Here is a 16,623-nt window from a genome sequence, read left to right on the forward strand (position 1 = left end):
CCATGTGCGGTGCGGTATAAAGTGACCGGGTGTGGTATGGTATGGTATACAGCGACCGTGTGCGGTGTGGTATGGTATAAAGTGACCGTGTGCGGTGCGGTATAAAGCAACCGTGTGCGGTGCGGTATAAAGCGACCATGTGCGGTGCGGTATAAAGTGACCAGGTGTGGTATGGTATAACGCGACCGCGTGCGGTGTGGTATGGTATAAAGTGACCATGCGGTGCGGTATAAAGCGACCGTGTGCGGTGTGGTATAAAGTGACCATGTGCGGTGCGGTAAAAAGTGACCAGGTGTGGTATGGTATGGTATACAGCGACCGTGCGGTGCGGTATAAAGCGACCGTGTGCGGTACAAAGTGACCATGTGCGGTGTGGTATAAAGTGACCATGTGCGGTGCGGTATAAAGTGACCAGGTGTGGTATGGTATAACGCGACCGCTTGCGGTGTGGTATGGTATAAAGTGACCGTGTGCGGTGTGGTATAAAGCGACCGTGTGCGGTGTGGTATAAAGTGACCGTGTGCGGTGCGGTGTGGTATAAAGTGACCGTGTGCGGTGCGGTATAAAGTGACCGTGTGGTGCCTTGCGATACAAAGTGACCGTGTGCGGTGCGGTACGGTACAAAGTGACCGTGTGCGGTGCGGTACGGTATAAAGTGACCGTGTGCGGTACAAAGTGACCGTGTGCGGTGCGTTGCGGTACAAAGTGACCGTGTGCGGTGCGGTACGGTATAAAGTGACCGTGTGCGGTACAAAGTGACCGTGTGCGGTGCGTTGCGGGACAAAGTGACCGTGTGCGGTGCGGTACGGTATAAAGTGACCGTGTGCGGTGCGGTATGGTATAAAGTGACCGTGTGTGGTACAAAGTAACCGTAAGCGGTGCGGTACGGTATAAAGTGACCGTGTGCGGTGCGGTATGGTATAAAGTGACCGTGTGTGGTACAAAGTAACCGTGAGCGGTGTGGTACGGTATAAAGTGACCGTGTGCGGTGCAGTACGGTATAAAGTGACCGTGTGCGGTGCGGTATGGTATAAAGTGACCGTGTGTGGTACAAAGTGACCGTGAGCGGTGCGGTACGGTATAAAGTGACCGTGTGCGGTACGGCATAAAGTGACTGTGTGCGCGGTACAAAGTGACCGTGTGCGGTGCGGCACGGTACAAAGCGACCGTGTGCGGTGCGGTACAAAGCGACCGTGTGCGGTGCGGTGCAGTACAGTGCGGTACAAAGTGACCGTGTGTGGTGCGGTATAAAGCGACCGTGTGCGATCCACAGTTAAAGTCCTTATACAACTCCTAATAAGTCATCCATGGGGTTTTTTCAGACCAGCTCTGGAGACAGCGGGTCATACATACATATTTCTCTGTTTGCTGTTTATCCATCTTATTTTTATTAGATACCATGGATAAAGAGGAAATGGGTGCAGGAAGGGGTATACATTTTTTTTCTCCTTCCAAAATCCACAGAAAATGTGTTACTGATGTCTGACAGGGACTCGTGACTGTATAAAGCAGACCACCATCTCTGAGGATATTTTGTGGAAAAAAGAGACACGGCCTGTGAATTCGCATGAAATTACACGCCCCACAACGATCCGGAAGTAGCGGACTTAATTATAACGGTTCCACGCGAAGGAGGATAAAAAAAAATAAACACACCATGGCGGCTTTTCTACACAGCTTCACTTTCTCCTTTAATCGCAACTTCTTAAGTGAGGAAGTTACGGGGAAACTGTCATGTCATCTTGCCCGCCCCCTCCCACACATATAAGCCCAAGTTTGTGTGTGTGTGTGTGTGTGTGTGTAAAAGTGTGAGATTGTCGGTGTTTGCATGGATGGGGGTACGTGGGTGAGCGCGCGTGCATGTGCTCGAGCATGTGCATGTGCATGAGCATGTGCGTGCACGGTGAGCGGCAATAACGGGACAATATGCAAATGAAGCAGCTTTGCTTTAGAGCCTTTTTTGGACAGAAAGATAGTAAGATCGAAATATTGAAATATTAAACATATATATATATATATATATATATATATATATATATATATATATATATATATATATATATGCAATATATATGATATTATAAATATTTTTTGCCCGACTTCCTGTCAAACTTCTGTGCCTGTGTCCTGTCCTGGCCCCGCCCTCTTCTTTTTGCCCCTCCCCCTCGGCAGGATGTGAGGAAGGCGGTGACCAAAAGAAAGCAGCTGTTGCTCATTTCACAAAGCGTTCACACTTATCTCTCGTGTGTGTGTGTGTGTGTGTGTGAGAGAGAGAGAGAGAGAGAGAGAGAGAGAGAGAGAGAGAGAGAGAGAAAAAAACTCGTAATCGGGTTGCTAAGCAAACCAGTTTCTAAACATTTATCTACAAGTCTGGGTCTGGCAGGAATTCCATCCCAGAGTAAGAAAAATGTATTTTGTTTTCTCCTTTTCTTGTTTGTTTGGACTAAAACTTTGTGCCGTTGTTGTAAAATCGTTTCTAGCTGTCCGTGTCTTCATTAAGGACCTAGAAACCTTTTTTGGTTTGCACTGGAACGAGAGTGATCTTGAAATTGTGTTGTGTGTAACGCAGAGGCTTAAATAGTTATAGTGTAGTGAGAATACAGAACATAGTGGAAGTTTCCTGTCTTTGCTCTTCTACACACAAGTTTGTACAGTTTTTATTTTTTTTATAGGGCAAATACTCAATTTCCTTAAATTATTTGAACAAGAATGCAGTCGGGAAACAAACAGCAGTGTTACATTGTATTATTATATAGGTCTGATTGTTCTTTTTGGATGTGTTTACATGTACTGTACTGCTGTGCAGATACACCAAGCACAGAAAGGACCCCAAAAAGGACCAATCATAACATTGAAAAATATGAAATTTTTAATCTGGATAATCAATAATAAGCGAGAATTTAAAGATAGCCTTGGATAAAAAAATTTGCCTTTGATTTCTTGAAACGTGTGAGTATTGTGGGAAAACTTTAACAGCTTTAACATTAAACCAATATTTTACTAGTTTATTTTTGTGTACAGGAAGACTATAAGTAAATTTCCCCCCAAATGCCCAAATGTTTTATTCGTACTATTTATTGACCAACGATTAGTTAAGACTATTTTAAAAAGTTGAATATTTTTACTTTTGGCTTTGGACCTTCTGCATTTCTCCAGGAGTTTGTGTGTGGCCGTACCTCCTAAAAGATTACATTGGATTGGACAAAGCATGTAATTTTAATACCCAGTGAATTTAAATACAGGCCAAATATTCACATGATGGGAGTGTTATGTGATTGATATTTGCTCACAGTGAATAATTTCCTGAATGAGCAATTCCTTGTTTATTAGTCATCAGTTGCTGACTGTCCTGAACACTGGGTCCTTCTAAAACAAGAGGCTTTACACAGCCTTCCTGTTTGTGTTTTTAGCTGCCCTCTATCTTCTTTCCACACTTTCTGTAACTCTAGCTGCTTATTCTTTCTCTGAAGAAATCTTGCTTACCTTGTAATCAGCTAGACCCAAATTCCAGCTTCCCTATAACTTAAAGTAGGAGTTTGTCTTGCAATGCCTTCTCTTCAAGTCCTTTAATTAAAAGCAGTGCAGAAAACGTGCATGTAAAACTTCGCTTTCTTTATTACAGGGCAGCACCTGGTTCCCTGGGGTGTTGTCAGGCTACTGGGATTAATGAGGAGGCGACAACGCTCTGCATTCCGGCTTCACTCTTCGCTATGCTGATGTGATAGCCTGATTTGTTTGCGCCAGGAGAAGTCCCCATGAACTTTCCAGGTGGCCAGGAGCTGCAATGATGTATTTGCTGCAACTGAAAATCTGTATTCTCTCCGGCCTGTTTTTGAGCGTCTTCATTGGGTTCTACATGATGAGCGAGAAAACGAATAAACACGACCCCATCAGGTATGAAAGTGCTTCATTAGACTTTCATGAACTAGTTAATGAGCGACATAAGTGCAACTATGTGTAGTTCACACAGTACTGTTTCTTTTGCCTTAACACACTTAGCTGACCATTTGTCCATGAATAAATGCAATTTCTGGTTACTAATAAACTGGGACAAGTTTAAAAAAAATTTACATTTCAGTGTAGTTTGAGCCTAAAGTAGGTTAATGCATTACCAGAGGTGCTTCATTTCCAGCCATGAAACTGAGGAATGAGTTCTGTTTGTATGAATGAGAGATACCCATGTGATGTGCGTAGTCTAGCTTATGGCCACATGAGTGTGCCCCCCCACCTAAATAACTTGCTTCCTTCTTTGTAAAATGCCAAATCATGTGCTTGTGTTAACAAAGTGAAAGTCAACCCTCTTTTGCATGGAATTCAGTGGACCTTTCGCACAAACTGATGCTTCCCATAGTGCGCCCTATTTTTTGATCACCCTCTCAAATATCCTCTCATGAGAATACTCGAGATAGTCAAGGTTTCAACTCAACTGCTATTTATGCTGCACAGAGGGTAATTTTGCCTTGCCTGAGTCAAAAGCTCAAGTGCACATGGTTGGTAGAAATGGTGCATAATCATTATAGTGGCATTTAATCTGATGTGTGAAAGCTGTCTAAAGGTCTGTTTGGGGGGGGGTTTATTTTTGTTTCTTTAAACTGGAACCCTAGTAAAGTAGATTTGCACTCTGCTGTCACCACATTTGAATGCTAAGTGACCTTTTAATAATATAAAAGAGAAGTGAGCTCTGTTGGTGTGTGCAGTTTACAAACAGGGTTTGGGTGAAGCAAGTCCTCAATACTTTAATTGAAGGACTAACGATATTGCTTCAAACATTTGGTATTATTGTAGGCTCTTTACTGGTTCCATGGTTTGTTTGTTTTTTTCCTGGCACTGCAATTTTAGCTGTTAGTTACTGCTTATATCTTAATAGGGTTGCTTATGAAACTACATAACGATGTGTGAACTCCCAATTATTTGTCGTTATACCTTAGCAAAAAAAAAAAAAAAAATTGTTAATACAACTAAACTATTAAAAACCAAATGAATCATCTTTGATTATCTTGAATTTGATTTGTCTAAAATTAATCAATGCAAAATGTGATTAGTGCCAACTTCTTTACAAGGTTTTATGTATTTGAGGAAGGAGGAATTGTGGATAGAAAGCGGAAAACAAAACACACAGAGAGAGAGCGAGAGCGAGAATGGAAATGTTTCTCATCATATCAGTACTTTAAAGTGAATTTCTTTCATTTCTGACACTGGAATATTTCCTGTTTGTGCTTGCCATTCGGTAAGGTTTAACATGTTTGTATTGCCCCTTTTCTAATAAAAGTATAACTCAAATTAATATTTATCAAATAACATTTCATTACAATGCTTGTGTTTTGAATGCAATGAATCAAGATTGATTCCATTATTCAGAATTTTTTGTGCTTTAGATATTGGATTGAGTTCATATTGTGGCCTAGTTTGTTTACTTGTCCCTTTTGACAATTTCTTTATTAATTTTCCATGCTATAATTTGGTGAGTTGGGGGATTTCACAAATAATAATGAATAATTATCCTTGATTATAGTTTTACCATCAACAGTAGGCTCCATTGAGTTTTTACTTAACTTAGTCGAATAAAAAATGGCCTTGAGGATTATAATAAGTACATCAGGTGAAAACCAGTTCAGCATGTTCGGTATTATCCATCCTGCAATGCCACTGCATTCTGTTTACTTTATTCCGCTATGCATTGTGTAGCCTAATGGACTTTAATGTTGTATGCTGTATAAGTTAGAGGTCAAAAGAGCATAGATGGTTAGAGCACATTCTCCAGGTTTCATAGCAAGAGGGATCCCCTACAACTATACATAAGATAAGAGACGAGAGGATTCTTTGTGGTTGATAAAGAAAGCAATTGCTAAATTGTGACACCACTGTAACGTGTACACCTAAATTTAATATTTTCTATATTCATTTTTTTAATATAGTAAAATGTATGTAGACAGTATCTTGCAATATTGTAGATCGGTCAGTGTAATTGTCCATGCTTAAAAGTTGGTCACTGAGAATGTGGCCGGGTGTCTTTTCACCCTGAGCTTTAGAGCTGAGGGCTCCTTTGTTTTCAGGGGCAGCTTCTGGGTTTGTTAAAGGAGAGGGGGCTTGGATGTGACCGAGGTCCAGACAGTCTGGCGACAGTTCTGCAGAACAAGCTGTTCCACAATCTTGTTATAAAGGTGCAGTTTCCCAGTGGTTGACTTCACCACCCCTTCAGGTCTCTGTCGGCTGCAGTGTAGTGTAGCAGGTCAGGGTGCTTTACTTCATGCTTGGTTAACCAGAAGTGCTTTTCACACACTACCTGGTCAGTTCTGTTGCCTTATTTTGTAGTCTGTCACACTGCTGTCTTGGTTTAGGCAGGTGACCTATAAGCAGGGTGTGTTCCTATTAAACTCTATCAAAGACAACTGATAAAGAACTGCACACACAGCATGTTTTTGGCTTTCATTTTAACCGGTAAGGCAGTTGTTGCAGATGCTAGGATTTGAACTTCTCAAACTACCAAGCAGTTGTCCAAATGAGTCCAAATGTTATGAATACAAATTGTTTATCAATGAGTCAAATAACTTTTTTTTTTTTTTTTTTTTTTGGGTGCATTCACAATGAACAGTAAATCTTATCCATTTACACACAGGCCACATTGGCAAAATGTTTGGAAATCTTGCTATAATGATTCTGCATGACTGGTCTTGATGTCCTGTTGAGAAAAAAGTATCCCATTTATAAAATGTGTTACTTATTTTGGCAGCCAGGTGACTAAAAGCGGGCTTCACACAACTAAATCTCCAGAGGAAACCGTAAAACCAACCAAACCCTTAACCGAAACAGCCAAACCCACAGAACCAGACTTTTTTGGAGACAAATACACCTCTGATGATAATCTACTACAAGATGTAAATATATATTTTTTTAAATAATTGTATTTGTACAGTAATTTTAACCTTGACCTCAAAGCAAAACTGTTGGTGTTTGATGTACAAACAAGTTCTGTGTTTAAATACATATTTTATAGATCAAATGTAGAAACTCATCTTGGTTCTACCTATTTTGCTCACAAATAATCCTGAAATAATTCTAAATTACAAACATTTATTTTTTAACAAATACTATTATGTTCGAAATATTAAATAAATGTTGATTGTTTTAAACTTCTGTACATATTTTCAAATGGGGCTAAACATCAGCATTGAATTTTTTTTTTTTTTTTTTTTTTTTTTTGCATTTCAGAGCTGCCCAACAAGTATTCGGAAAAAGGTGTTGCGGAGTGACTTTGGTGAGAGGTTCTTGCCCAATATTCCTGTTCTGCAATGGGCAAAGCATTTCTCAAAGCCAGAATATAAGCGGTTATCCCGCTATTATGGTGCACATGGATGGGGTAGTGTTGATATCACAGGTGGGTCTATCTGATTCTATTAAAATATTGTGGTGATGTAAGGGTGTGAACCTCTTATTAAATTCATTCTCACATAAGGGTGAGAAGCAGGGTATTGGGATGTTGCAGTCTAACGATTATTCTAGGTCTTCATATTTAAAACATATTACACAAATCGCCATGGTTTAAATATTTAGGCTAAACTGATTTACTGTCTGGGCTACATAATAACCTCTCCTAAATTTGTAAAGGTTACTTTTGTAATGGGTTTATAAACCTTGTGCTGATTTTATTTATTTATTCATTTTTTGGTCTAGAATTGCCAATATACAGCACTGACCTGACCTGTCAAATTGTAGTTATGGTGTTTCTCCAAACACACGTTAATCAGGGATGTGTATGTGTGACTTTTTTCATGTTGAAAAGGGTTATTGCAGAATTGCAGTGCTTGAAGTATAAACCAGTTTGTTGTAGGCTGTGTTGATGAATTTGATCAATCCTGTAACTGTATGTGTCAGTCCACATTGTTGAACATAATTCATCCGGAAAGTCCTCCCCAGAATGGATGAAAAAGAAACTTCCTCCTGGTTCCTATTACAAAATGGGTTAAACTGGAAAAACTGCTCGGATTATTATTATTTTTTTTTGCAAATATTCAGCACTGTACTTCTACAGTCTGTTATTGCAGAGATGATTTACAAGCCATGATTCTCACGAGCACATTGATAAACCATCAGAAATCTTTATTGAAGTTGGTAAAAAAAAAAAAAAACGTGCTATTGTCAGAATCCGTCACTGAAAAGGGCTACAGGATATGGAGAAAATGGCTTTACTCTTTTACACAATACATTCATTCCATTTATCTTACAGATTGAGTGAAAATGTCAGGCAATGATACCGAGATAACCTATTTAGTATTAATCGGAGTATTTTAATTAGTTTACTTTGTCTGGATTGCATAGTGGCCATGGAAGCGAGACATTCGTTGACTTACTAGATTCCCTTCTTTATAATGATAGCTGATTTATTTTATTTATTTTTGTTACTTGCCTTTAAAGGGAATGGAAAGTGCTTCTGTACAGCTGGAAGTGTAATTTTGATTTTAGTGTGATATCACTTATTTTCAATATTCAATAGTGGCTGATCATGAAGAAGCCCTTCCTGGGTGTGCATGTTCTTTTCACTAAATTAGGATTGTCTGTAGGCTGCTCTCGCCTATTCAGCGCCTTCTGTGTGCTGAGTTTTAAGGTGACTTATCAGTTTACATGTATAATGGAAACATGCTGTACTTTATCGTAATGATATTCACTCAGTTATGTTTGCATATGTGTCATCCATTCATTAGTGTGACAATGTCTAGGCAGCAGGTTATGGCAGATGATATGGATGTCTATAATATGAAACCGCTGTCTATTCCAGTGAGCTATTAACAATTACAGGCTATTTAATAGCACATCCAATGTGTTTGCAGTTCTTCAGGATTCACTGGCCATCTTGAACGTTTCCGCAAATCGGATAATGTTTGACGACTGGGAAGAAAGGCAGAACGGATCGCAGTGTATCCGCTGCGCTGTTGTTGGAAACGGGGGAATTCTGAAAGGGTCAAAAAGAGGCCAGGAGATTGACCAGAACGACTACGTGTTCAGGTTGGAAAACGTGTTAAGCGATTTTCTAAAAATGGGGGGGGGAAAAAGAGTATACTGTTTGTGAGCCAACTGAGTGTGAAAATGAAAATGGTATGAGCGGGTGATTCAGATTGTTCCTGTGAGTAAGAGCTTGGCCAAACGAGAGCTAGCATAAATGCTTGACATTTCTATGAACCTTGTATCACAATATATAGATTTGGTAACAGTAGAATTGTGTGTACACTCGTGTATATAAATACGCCTCAGAAACCTCAGGTTGATATTTGTTTGTTTTACACACACAATCTTTACATGCCATCTAGGAATTGTGGTTAGGCCTGAGATACAAGAGTCTGGCAGGAAGAATAAATAGTTAGTAATTTAAATAGGGGGAAAAAAAGCATTGATAGTAAAAAAAAAAAAACTGTTCTCTCTTGTTCTTACTTCTTATTTTTATAGGACAAATGGTGCAATTATTGAAGGCTTTGAGGAGGATGTTGGTGTGCGTACCTCTTTCTATACCTTCTCCACGAACACCTTACGTAACTCTTTGAGAAATTATGCAGGTTTAGGATTTAATGGCCCCCCCAAGAGCAAGGTAATGAACAAATCTGGTTTTTTTTGTTTTTTTTTATTTAAATCTCTCTCGCTCACTTTGGAGAGATAGTGTATGCATGTGTATGTTCTGTAAATAAATATATAATTTTACTATAGCCTGTCCGGAAAAGCAAAACCATAAGTAAATAAAAAACTGAAATGACTTGGTAATAAGCAAACAGCAGCATCATGAGACATTTTTATTTGGCCCTCTTTAAGTTAAAGGCAGCCATGTGATGGGTTTATGATGTTCTGGAGTTTACACATTATCTTTAATAGCGAGAAGAAGCACAGTATCTGTTAAATTGTGTGAATTGCACCTTTAGTCCGGAGAAAAGTATAGACATGAAGTATGTGTTCACAAGACTGCTGTGCCCTCATGCAGTACAGTTTCTCTGTTAGAATTTCTCTTCACTGTTTCATGCTCACAAAATTCATCACCATCTTCATTCATCCCACTGTGTGAACCCAGGCCAGCTATCATTACACCCTATTAATGAGACTGTTTAACCACAAAGATGTTTTTGTCTCATGTTACCTCATGTAGGAAGATGCTGAAGATTTGTTGAATCTGTTTATTTATTTTTTTCCTCAGCAGTTTGCAGTGTTTCACATTTCATTAATCAAATCCAAATCACTGTCATCCAGTGCCATCTGTTCATTCTTTCAGTTATAGGAAGCTACATAATAAAACTAATTAGCATGCAAATCCCAGTGGAGAGGATGATTATGCAGTCGTAATCCTTACCCGCCTCCTGTATGTTTCTTGTATAGAAACTCGTTTATACCCATGACAAACTCAGAATTGGCTTACATTTTGACTAAGATTTATTTTTGAGTCCTCAACTTACAACTGTAAACTGAAAAGACAGATTTGTACCTGACATTTTGTTCTCGACTTTAGTAATGTCCTTTAGTCCTTGGATGTACCAGACTGAAGAGATTTTCATTTCATGTTTGGGCTTATTAGTATTGTTAACACAGTTAATTTTATGTTGCATTATTAACATGCGTTCATATAGTCAAACATTCTGTCATTAAACTTTTATCCTTTTTTTTTTTTATATATATATATATATATATGTGTATATGTTGCCTTTTTCTATTTATCTTCCTTCCAGGAGACCAAGTACATTTTCCTTCCTGATCATGACCGGGACTACATTCTTATGAGGGCTGCAGCCATGCACACAAAAATCGAGACAGGATCTGAGAGGGGTGTTGAGTAAATACTGCAGTTATCTTATTTCCCACATGATCATTTTACAAACCAAATGTCATGCTTGCCAAATGTGATATTTTCCTTACTTACCTAAATGTACCTTTTTATAGGCCAAAGCAGTATTTTGGAGATGACCTGAGTGTGGAGAAATTTAAAATGTACCACCCAGATTTTATCCGTTACCTTAGAAACAGGTAAGTGTGGGTGCTTGTTTACTTTAGGGATGCACCTGGTGCAAGAAGCCTCAATGTTTAGAGGATTTGTGTATATAAAAACACTGTATAGCGGTTATTACTTTTGTTTTGTTTTTTTCCCCCCCAAGTACTTCAATTGAATCATGTCTTTGTTCTAGGGAGGGAAACTGGAGTTTTGTAAATTGTAACTGTGTGCAAAATTGTGCCCTGTGATGGGTTTTTCCGGTGGTCCTACTTCTTGTTCATGGAGTTCTGTTAAATAGGTTCCAGGTTTTGCTGCAACCCTGTAATGATGAACAGTATTTGAAAAAAAAATGGATGTATTGTTGAGCTGCTTGTATGAAGAGTATTAACGCATCTATATATATTTGTTCTGGTTCAGTCTTTACACAATTTTAGTGTAGAAAATTCAGAAGCCATATAATGTTAAAAAAAAAAAAAAAAAGAAAAAAGATATTACATCCTCAGTTATTGATTGACACAGGCCAAAGTAGATAAGTGGGTATCTTGTGTTTCAGTTAAAGCTGTATTTACACATGTAATCCATTTGGTATTTCAAGGTTCTTCGTTTGTCCACTGTCATCTGAGGTGTGATATTTTGGTTTAGAGTATTTTATTAATGCGCTAGGCCAGTGGCAGTGGAGAAACGGAAATGTTCATCTCTATTTGTAAGCTCAAATCTTGTTTCTCTCCTGTAGGTTTCTGCATTCAAATACACTCAAAACCAAATATAAAGAAATCTATAGACCGTCCACAGGCGCAGTAATGCTGCTGGCTGCTCTTCATACGTGTGATGAGGTAAGAGCTCTTTGTTGTTTTGCCTTATGTTTAGGAAAATCAATAGTAGTGCATTCTGACTAAAATTCTGTTTTATTTCTTAGAAATGTTTGGGTTTGTGTTAATGCATTTTGTTTGTAATATTATTAGAGAGAGAATGCAATAGGCATCGTATTGCACATGCTTAAAGGATATTTGTACAGTCTTGTGTAATCATATTAAAATGTTTTTGACCATGGCTATTTTGCCCATTGTCACACTTTATTGACTGACTAAACAACAACTAAAACTAAAAACTGGCCTTGCCCTTTTGTTGATCTGATATTAAAAGGTAAACGCCTATGGATTTATGACTGCTGACTATGGGAAATATTCAGACCATTACTACGACAAAAGTTTCCATCCAGTGCATTTCTATGCCAACCACGACCTGCACATGGAGATGGTTCTTTGGCAGCAGCTGCAGACGGCAGGACTTATAAAGATCTACATGCATACGTGAATGCTGTGAGCTCGCTTGGATCCAAATGTTAAAACAGCAAGGCTGATGCCTTGAAGGAAACAAGGTCTTTTTGGTGTAGGCAAAACCCCTGTAAAGTTTACAGCCTCTGGATTTGGCCTTCCCTAGATAAAGTGTGTGATAATGAAGAAGACGAAGTCATTGCTTTATTGCCTCGTAAACCATTTTTCAGGAACTCGAACAGTGTTGATTGTGCAGAGGCAATAACCATTAACCTGTTCTGACAATGCAGTGTCAATATAAGATGCCTTGCTGCGAAGTATATAGAGTGTTGGCATAGTTGAATGAGTTGAGGTACATGTTCAATGATTGCATATATAGTGGCGAAGGTTCTAAGATCAAATGCATCCGATGAAAACCAAAGACCAACCACTTATGTAGGAAAAGTTTTTAAAATCTTGGTGTGCCAAATGATGTGTAAAAAAAAAAACTGTGTACTATGAAGAAAACTCTTGCTAACTTTAAAACGCATAAAAAAATACTTAATGATGCTGAAGTAAATTCGGTAGATTCTCTCAAGTACATACTCACTGTTTAATTTATTATGGACACCTGTATGTTTGTGCAGTTAACTATATGGGCAAAAGTGGCAAAACACAATGGAAAAAGTGTGTGGAGTCAGGTCAATAGCTTTAATTCAAACATCAGCATCACACATCAGCATGGATCAAAAAGTGTGATCACGATGACTAACAGTGGGGAGGTTGTTGGTGTCAGAGGGGGTCAATTTGAGTATTTCAGAATCTGGTGATCTGGGAATTTCATATAAAATTCACACCAGTGTTTGTGGGGAATCAAGCAAAACAGTTTGGAGTGTCTGTAGGCTAAAACATATTGAGAGAGAAGTCTGTAGTAGCTCATAAGCACTGCTTACAACTGTGGTGAGCAGAAAACCATCTCTGCATGCACAAAACATCAGAGCTTGAGGTGGGTGAGCTACGACAACAGATCACACAAGGTTCCATTACCGTCGGCAAAGAACAGGAATCTGAGGCGATCATTGGCAAGTCTAAAAAAAAAAAAAAAACCTTACAGGTTTGCCCAAAGCAGAAAATGTAAGTGGTATCAGTTTCCAGAACATGAATCTGAGGCGAACTGTATATTTTCTTGATTTTTCATTAACATGTTTCTGCTCAAAGTATTCTGTTTTTCATACCATTCCATGGAGATTGTTGTCAAAGAAATTCCCAGGAGATCGGTTGTTTCTCAAATGCTCAACCCAGCCCTTCTGGTATAATATATAGATGCCACAAAGATCAAATTTTGTTTGTTCTGATATCGATACTTGAATATTAACTGAAGCTTTTGGCCTGCATATTTTATTTTACATTGCACTACTGTCACATGACTGAATAGAAAACTGCAGAGATGTTCAAGGTGTTCCTATTAAAACAGATGTATTCCAGTTCGTTTATTGAATAGCAAATTAATGTTTGTTTAAAAAAAAAAAAAAAACTGAAGTGGTATTTTTTTATAAATGAATTTGTGAATTTAAATAGCTAATTTGTCCATGGGGAAAAGACTCGTGTTATATGTGAGTCCCTCAATATAAAGCTCAGTAAATATCCTAGTAATCAACCATGTTGGAGATTTTCTTTTTTTTTTTTTTTTTTAAAAGAAATGTCGTCTGTATTTCTGAATCCTAATGCATTCTGGAAAGATATTTAAATTTGACTGCTGACTGTAAACTTCCTCAAAAAAGTAAAATATATTTTTTTAGAGGCCAAATTCATCCATATTGAGATTAATAAAAAATATTTTGCTGTTAGAGTTAACACAAAATACAGTCTTTAGCATGTTCCAGCAGAAATATTAAAATTAATCATGCAGCATTTGGGACACTTTTGCTCCGGTGACATCACTAGATGAAGGAGAATTCTTAATTCACAGGCAAGGAGGCAGAGCTGGGAGAAAAATCAGTGCCTTGTTTTTTTCTTTCTTGTCTCACATTTTTCTGATAATATATACAGTATATAAACATTTTCCTATGTGTGTTTCACCTTAATCTGAAAGAGGTACTACATCACCAAACTTAAAAAACAGCCCTAAATCAGCTCACATGCCAACGATTCTGACATTTGTACATTAATGTTTAGATGTAATCAAAGCCTGGCCTCATTTATACAAGGCTTGATGACTCTTTTACTGTGATAATAGATCAACATCTTGCATCTCTAAATCTTTCCAGAGTGCTAGCACTGACATGTATATTAGTTTCATATTGAAGTATTCTGTTGGCCATTATTACATTGTACCTGGTTGCTGCATCAGCCACGCTGGCGTTTCTGCAACCGATTTAAAAGGTCAGAGGTACAATAAAAACGAATTCATTAATTAACTTCTAATTTATTTCAGTATCTATTCTATTCAAAAAATGGCTTCTCTGATTTTTTCTGGTGGTTTTTTTTTTTTTTGTTGTTGTTGTTGTTGTTGTTGTTGTTGTTTGTTTGTTTGTTTGTTTGTTTGTTTTGTATTTTAAACTTAGGACCCAGTAGAATGGTTAGAGATAAAAAACACTAACTGGTCACTATTTATCAAATATTCAGTGTACAACAAATAAACAAACTCATGATTTTTGTGGCGAAATTACACTTGCTCTCAATGAAGTCTCTACTTACACCATCTTCTCCTATTTTGTGTTATTGTATTTTATTTATTTTTGCGTTTTTGTTTCCTCATTTATTACACTAGTTTGTGTGTTTTGTCGGTAGCTATTGAAGATTCTGTAGGTAGCAAGAGATGAACACTAGGGGTCGCTCACTCAGTGCTGTTTATCGTGTGGAACCGTGTCATTTGATCTGCAGCAGATGGACGGAAAGAAGGAATGTGCGAGTCTTTATTGACGCACTAAATAACAGCGAAAGCACACCTTTTTTGGAATAGTGCCAGTGAGAGGAAGCTCACCAGGTGGAGGTAGACACAGTGTCAAAAAAAAGTACAGTCATACACACATGATTTAAATGATCTGGTATTAAAAGCTGTCCCAAAAAACAAACAAACAATGTAACTCTAATGCAAAAAGATTGAGTAATAGACATTGCATTAGGGTTAAATGTGGCACGAGAAGTTAACATTCACACATGAAAATTACTAAAACATAGAACACGATTTGTTTGTATAAATAAAAGATTTAAATATTTTAAATAAACAAATATTCAATTACAACCAGTTTTATGTACAGTTGTTAAACAATTGTACATAATAAAACTGGTTGTAATTGAATATTTGTTCTATGCTTAAGTAATTTTAATGTGTGAATGTTAACTTCTCGTGCCACATTAAACCCTAATGCAATGTCTATTACGCATTCATTTTTTGCATTCATTGTGTTACATTGTTGCGTGTTAGTTATAATCTGGGATTAAAAGCTGTCCCACAAAAATAACAATCATAATGAGAGTGAAAGGGTTTGAGAGACCGGTATTTTCAGTGTTCTGAATGTCACTACTCTTAAACTCAACATTTTACAGCTTGACTTAGAAACATAAAGAACCGTGAATGTCACGTTTAAAAAGGTCATATATGATTGATACAGTGCGAGTGTGTGAGCACTGGTTTTCATCCTACCGATACTTCTACATTTACGTGAATTCAAGTGTACCAGATTCCTCTGTTTTACATCAGGGCCGTATCACAGCACCCATTCTGCCTGGATTATTTTCCTATAAATGATTGCGGCCCACTAAAGTAGTAAGTCAACATACACACACGCACATCCAGTATGCTACTAAACTAAAATAATATATATATAATTTAATGGATTTTTTTTTTTTATATATCATAGAAGCAGGTTGGGATTATCATCATTTGGGGGGATCTGCTCAAAAAGTTTTTTCTTTGCATTTTTTTTTTTCTGTTTGGGTAAAAAGTCATTTAAAAACTATTCTTGCTTCTCATCAACTTTACATTTCTAATTCTTGATTTCCCTGACCAGGCTGTTGAGGTCATTTGTTTAAAAAAAAAAAAAATTGAATTTCCGTAGTTAATACGGAAATAATCAGTGCCAGAGAAGAATGTTGGAGAAGAGCTGCTGAGCATATACACAATAATCCTGTCATCAAAAGTTATCATTATGGCCATATTTGACTAATAACAAAACAAATGTAGGTACTTATAATATTTGAGTGTAAATTTGAGTATTTTTACTTACAACCTAAAATGTTTGGTTTGTAGTTGAACAATGCCAGGGCAAACTGGGTTAAGTGTTACGTGACTTTTATAAATGTCAAAGGTGTAGACTTTGCTGTTAATCAGGTGCATTTATGTACATAAGGCACCATGAAGCTCAGTTCTAAATGCATATTCTTATTAAGTTTGTGAGGTTTTCAAAGGCT

The 16,623-nt window shown here is 37.6% G+C and overlaps 1 protein-coding gene across 2 annotated transcripts; it reads left to right on the forward strand.

Moving 5' to 3' along the window:
* Positions 1 to 2,245: 2,245 nt before the first annotated feature.
* LOC124389081 (alpha-N-acetylgalactosaminide alpha-2,6-sialyltransferase 2-like) lies at positions 2,246 to 14,878 on the forward strand. Of its 2 annotated transcripts, none has more exons than XM_046854308.1 (10): positions 2,246 to 2,398; positions 3,623 to 3,894; positions 6,731 to 6,875; positions 7,210 to 7,375; positions 8,826 to 9,000; positions 9,439 to 9,577; positions 10,698 to 10,801; positions 10,909 to 10,992; positions 11,691 to 11,790; positions 12,101 to 14,878. In XM_046854308.1, the coding sequence occupies exons 2-10, from the start codon at positions 3,785 to 3,787 to the stop codon at positions 12,269 to 12,271; spliced, it is 1,194 nt and encodes a 397-aa protein (XP_046710264.1). In that variant the 5' UTR covers positions 2,246 to 2,398; positions 3,623 to 3,784; the 3' UTR covers positions 12,272 to 14,878. The 2 variants fall into 2 exon arrangements, with proteins under 2 accessions (XP_046710264.1, XP_046710265.1); XM_046854309.1 differs by having other exon boundaries at positions 2,270 to 2,409.
* The last annotated feature ends 1,745 nt before the right edge of the window (positions 14,879 to 16,623 follow it).

Source organism: Silurus meridionalis, chromosome 7, assembly GCF_014805685.1.
Source record: "Silurus meridionalis isolate SWU-2019-XX chromosome 7, ASM1480568v1, whole genome shotgun sequence".
NCBI classification, from domain to species: domain Eukaryota; kingdom Metazoa; phylum Chordata; class Actinopteri; order Siluriformes; family Siluridae; genus Silurus; species Silurus meridionalis.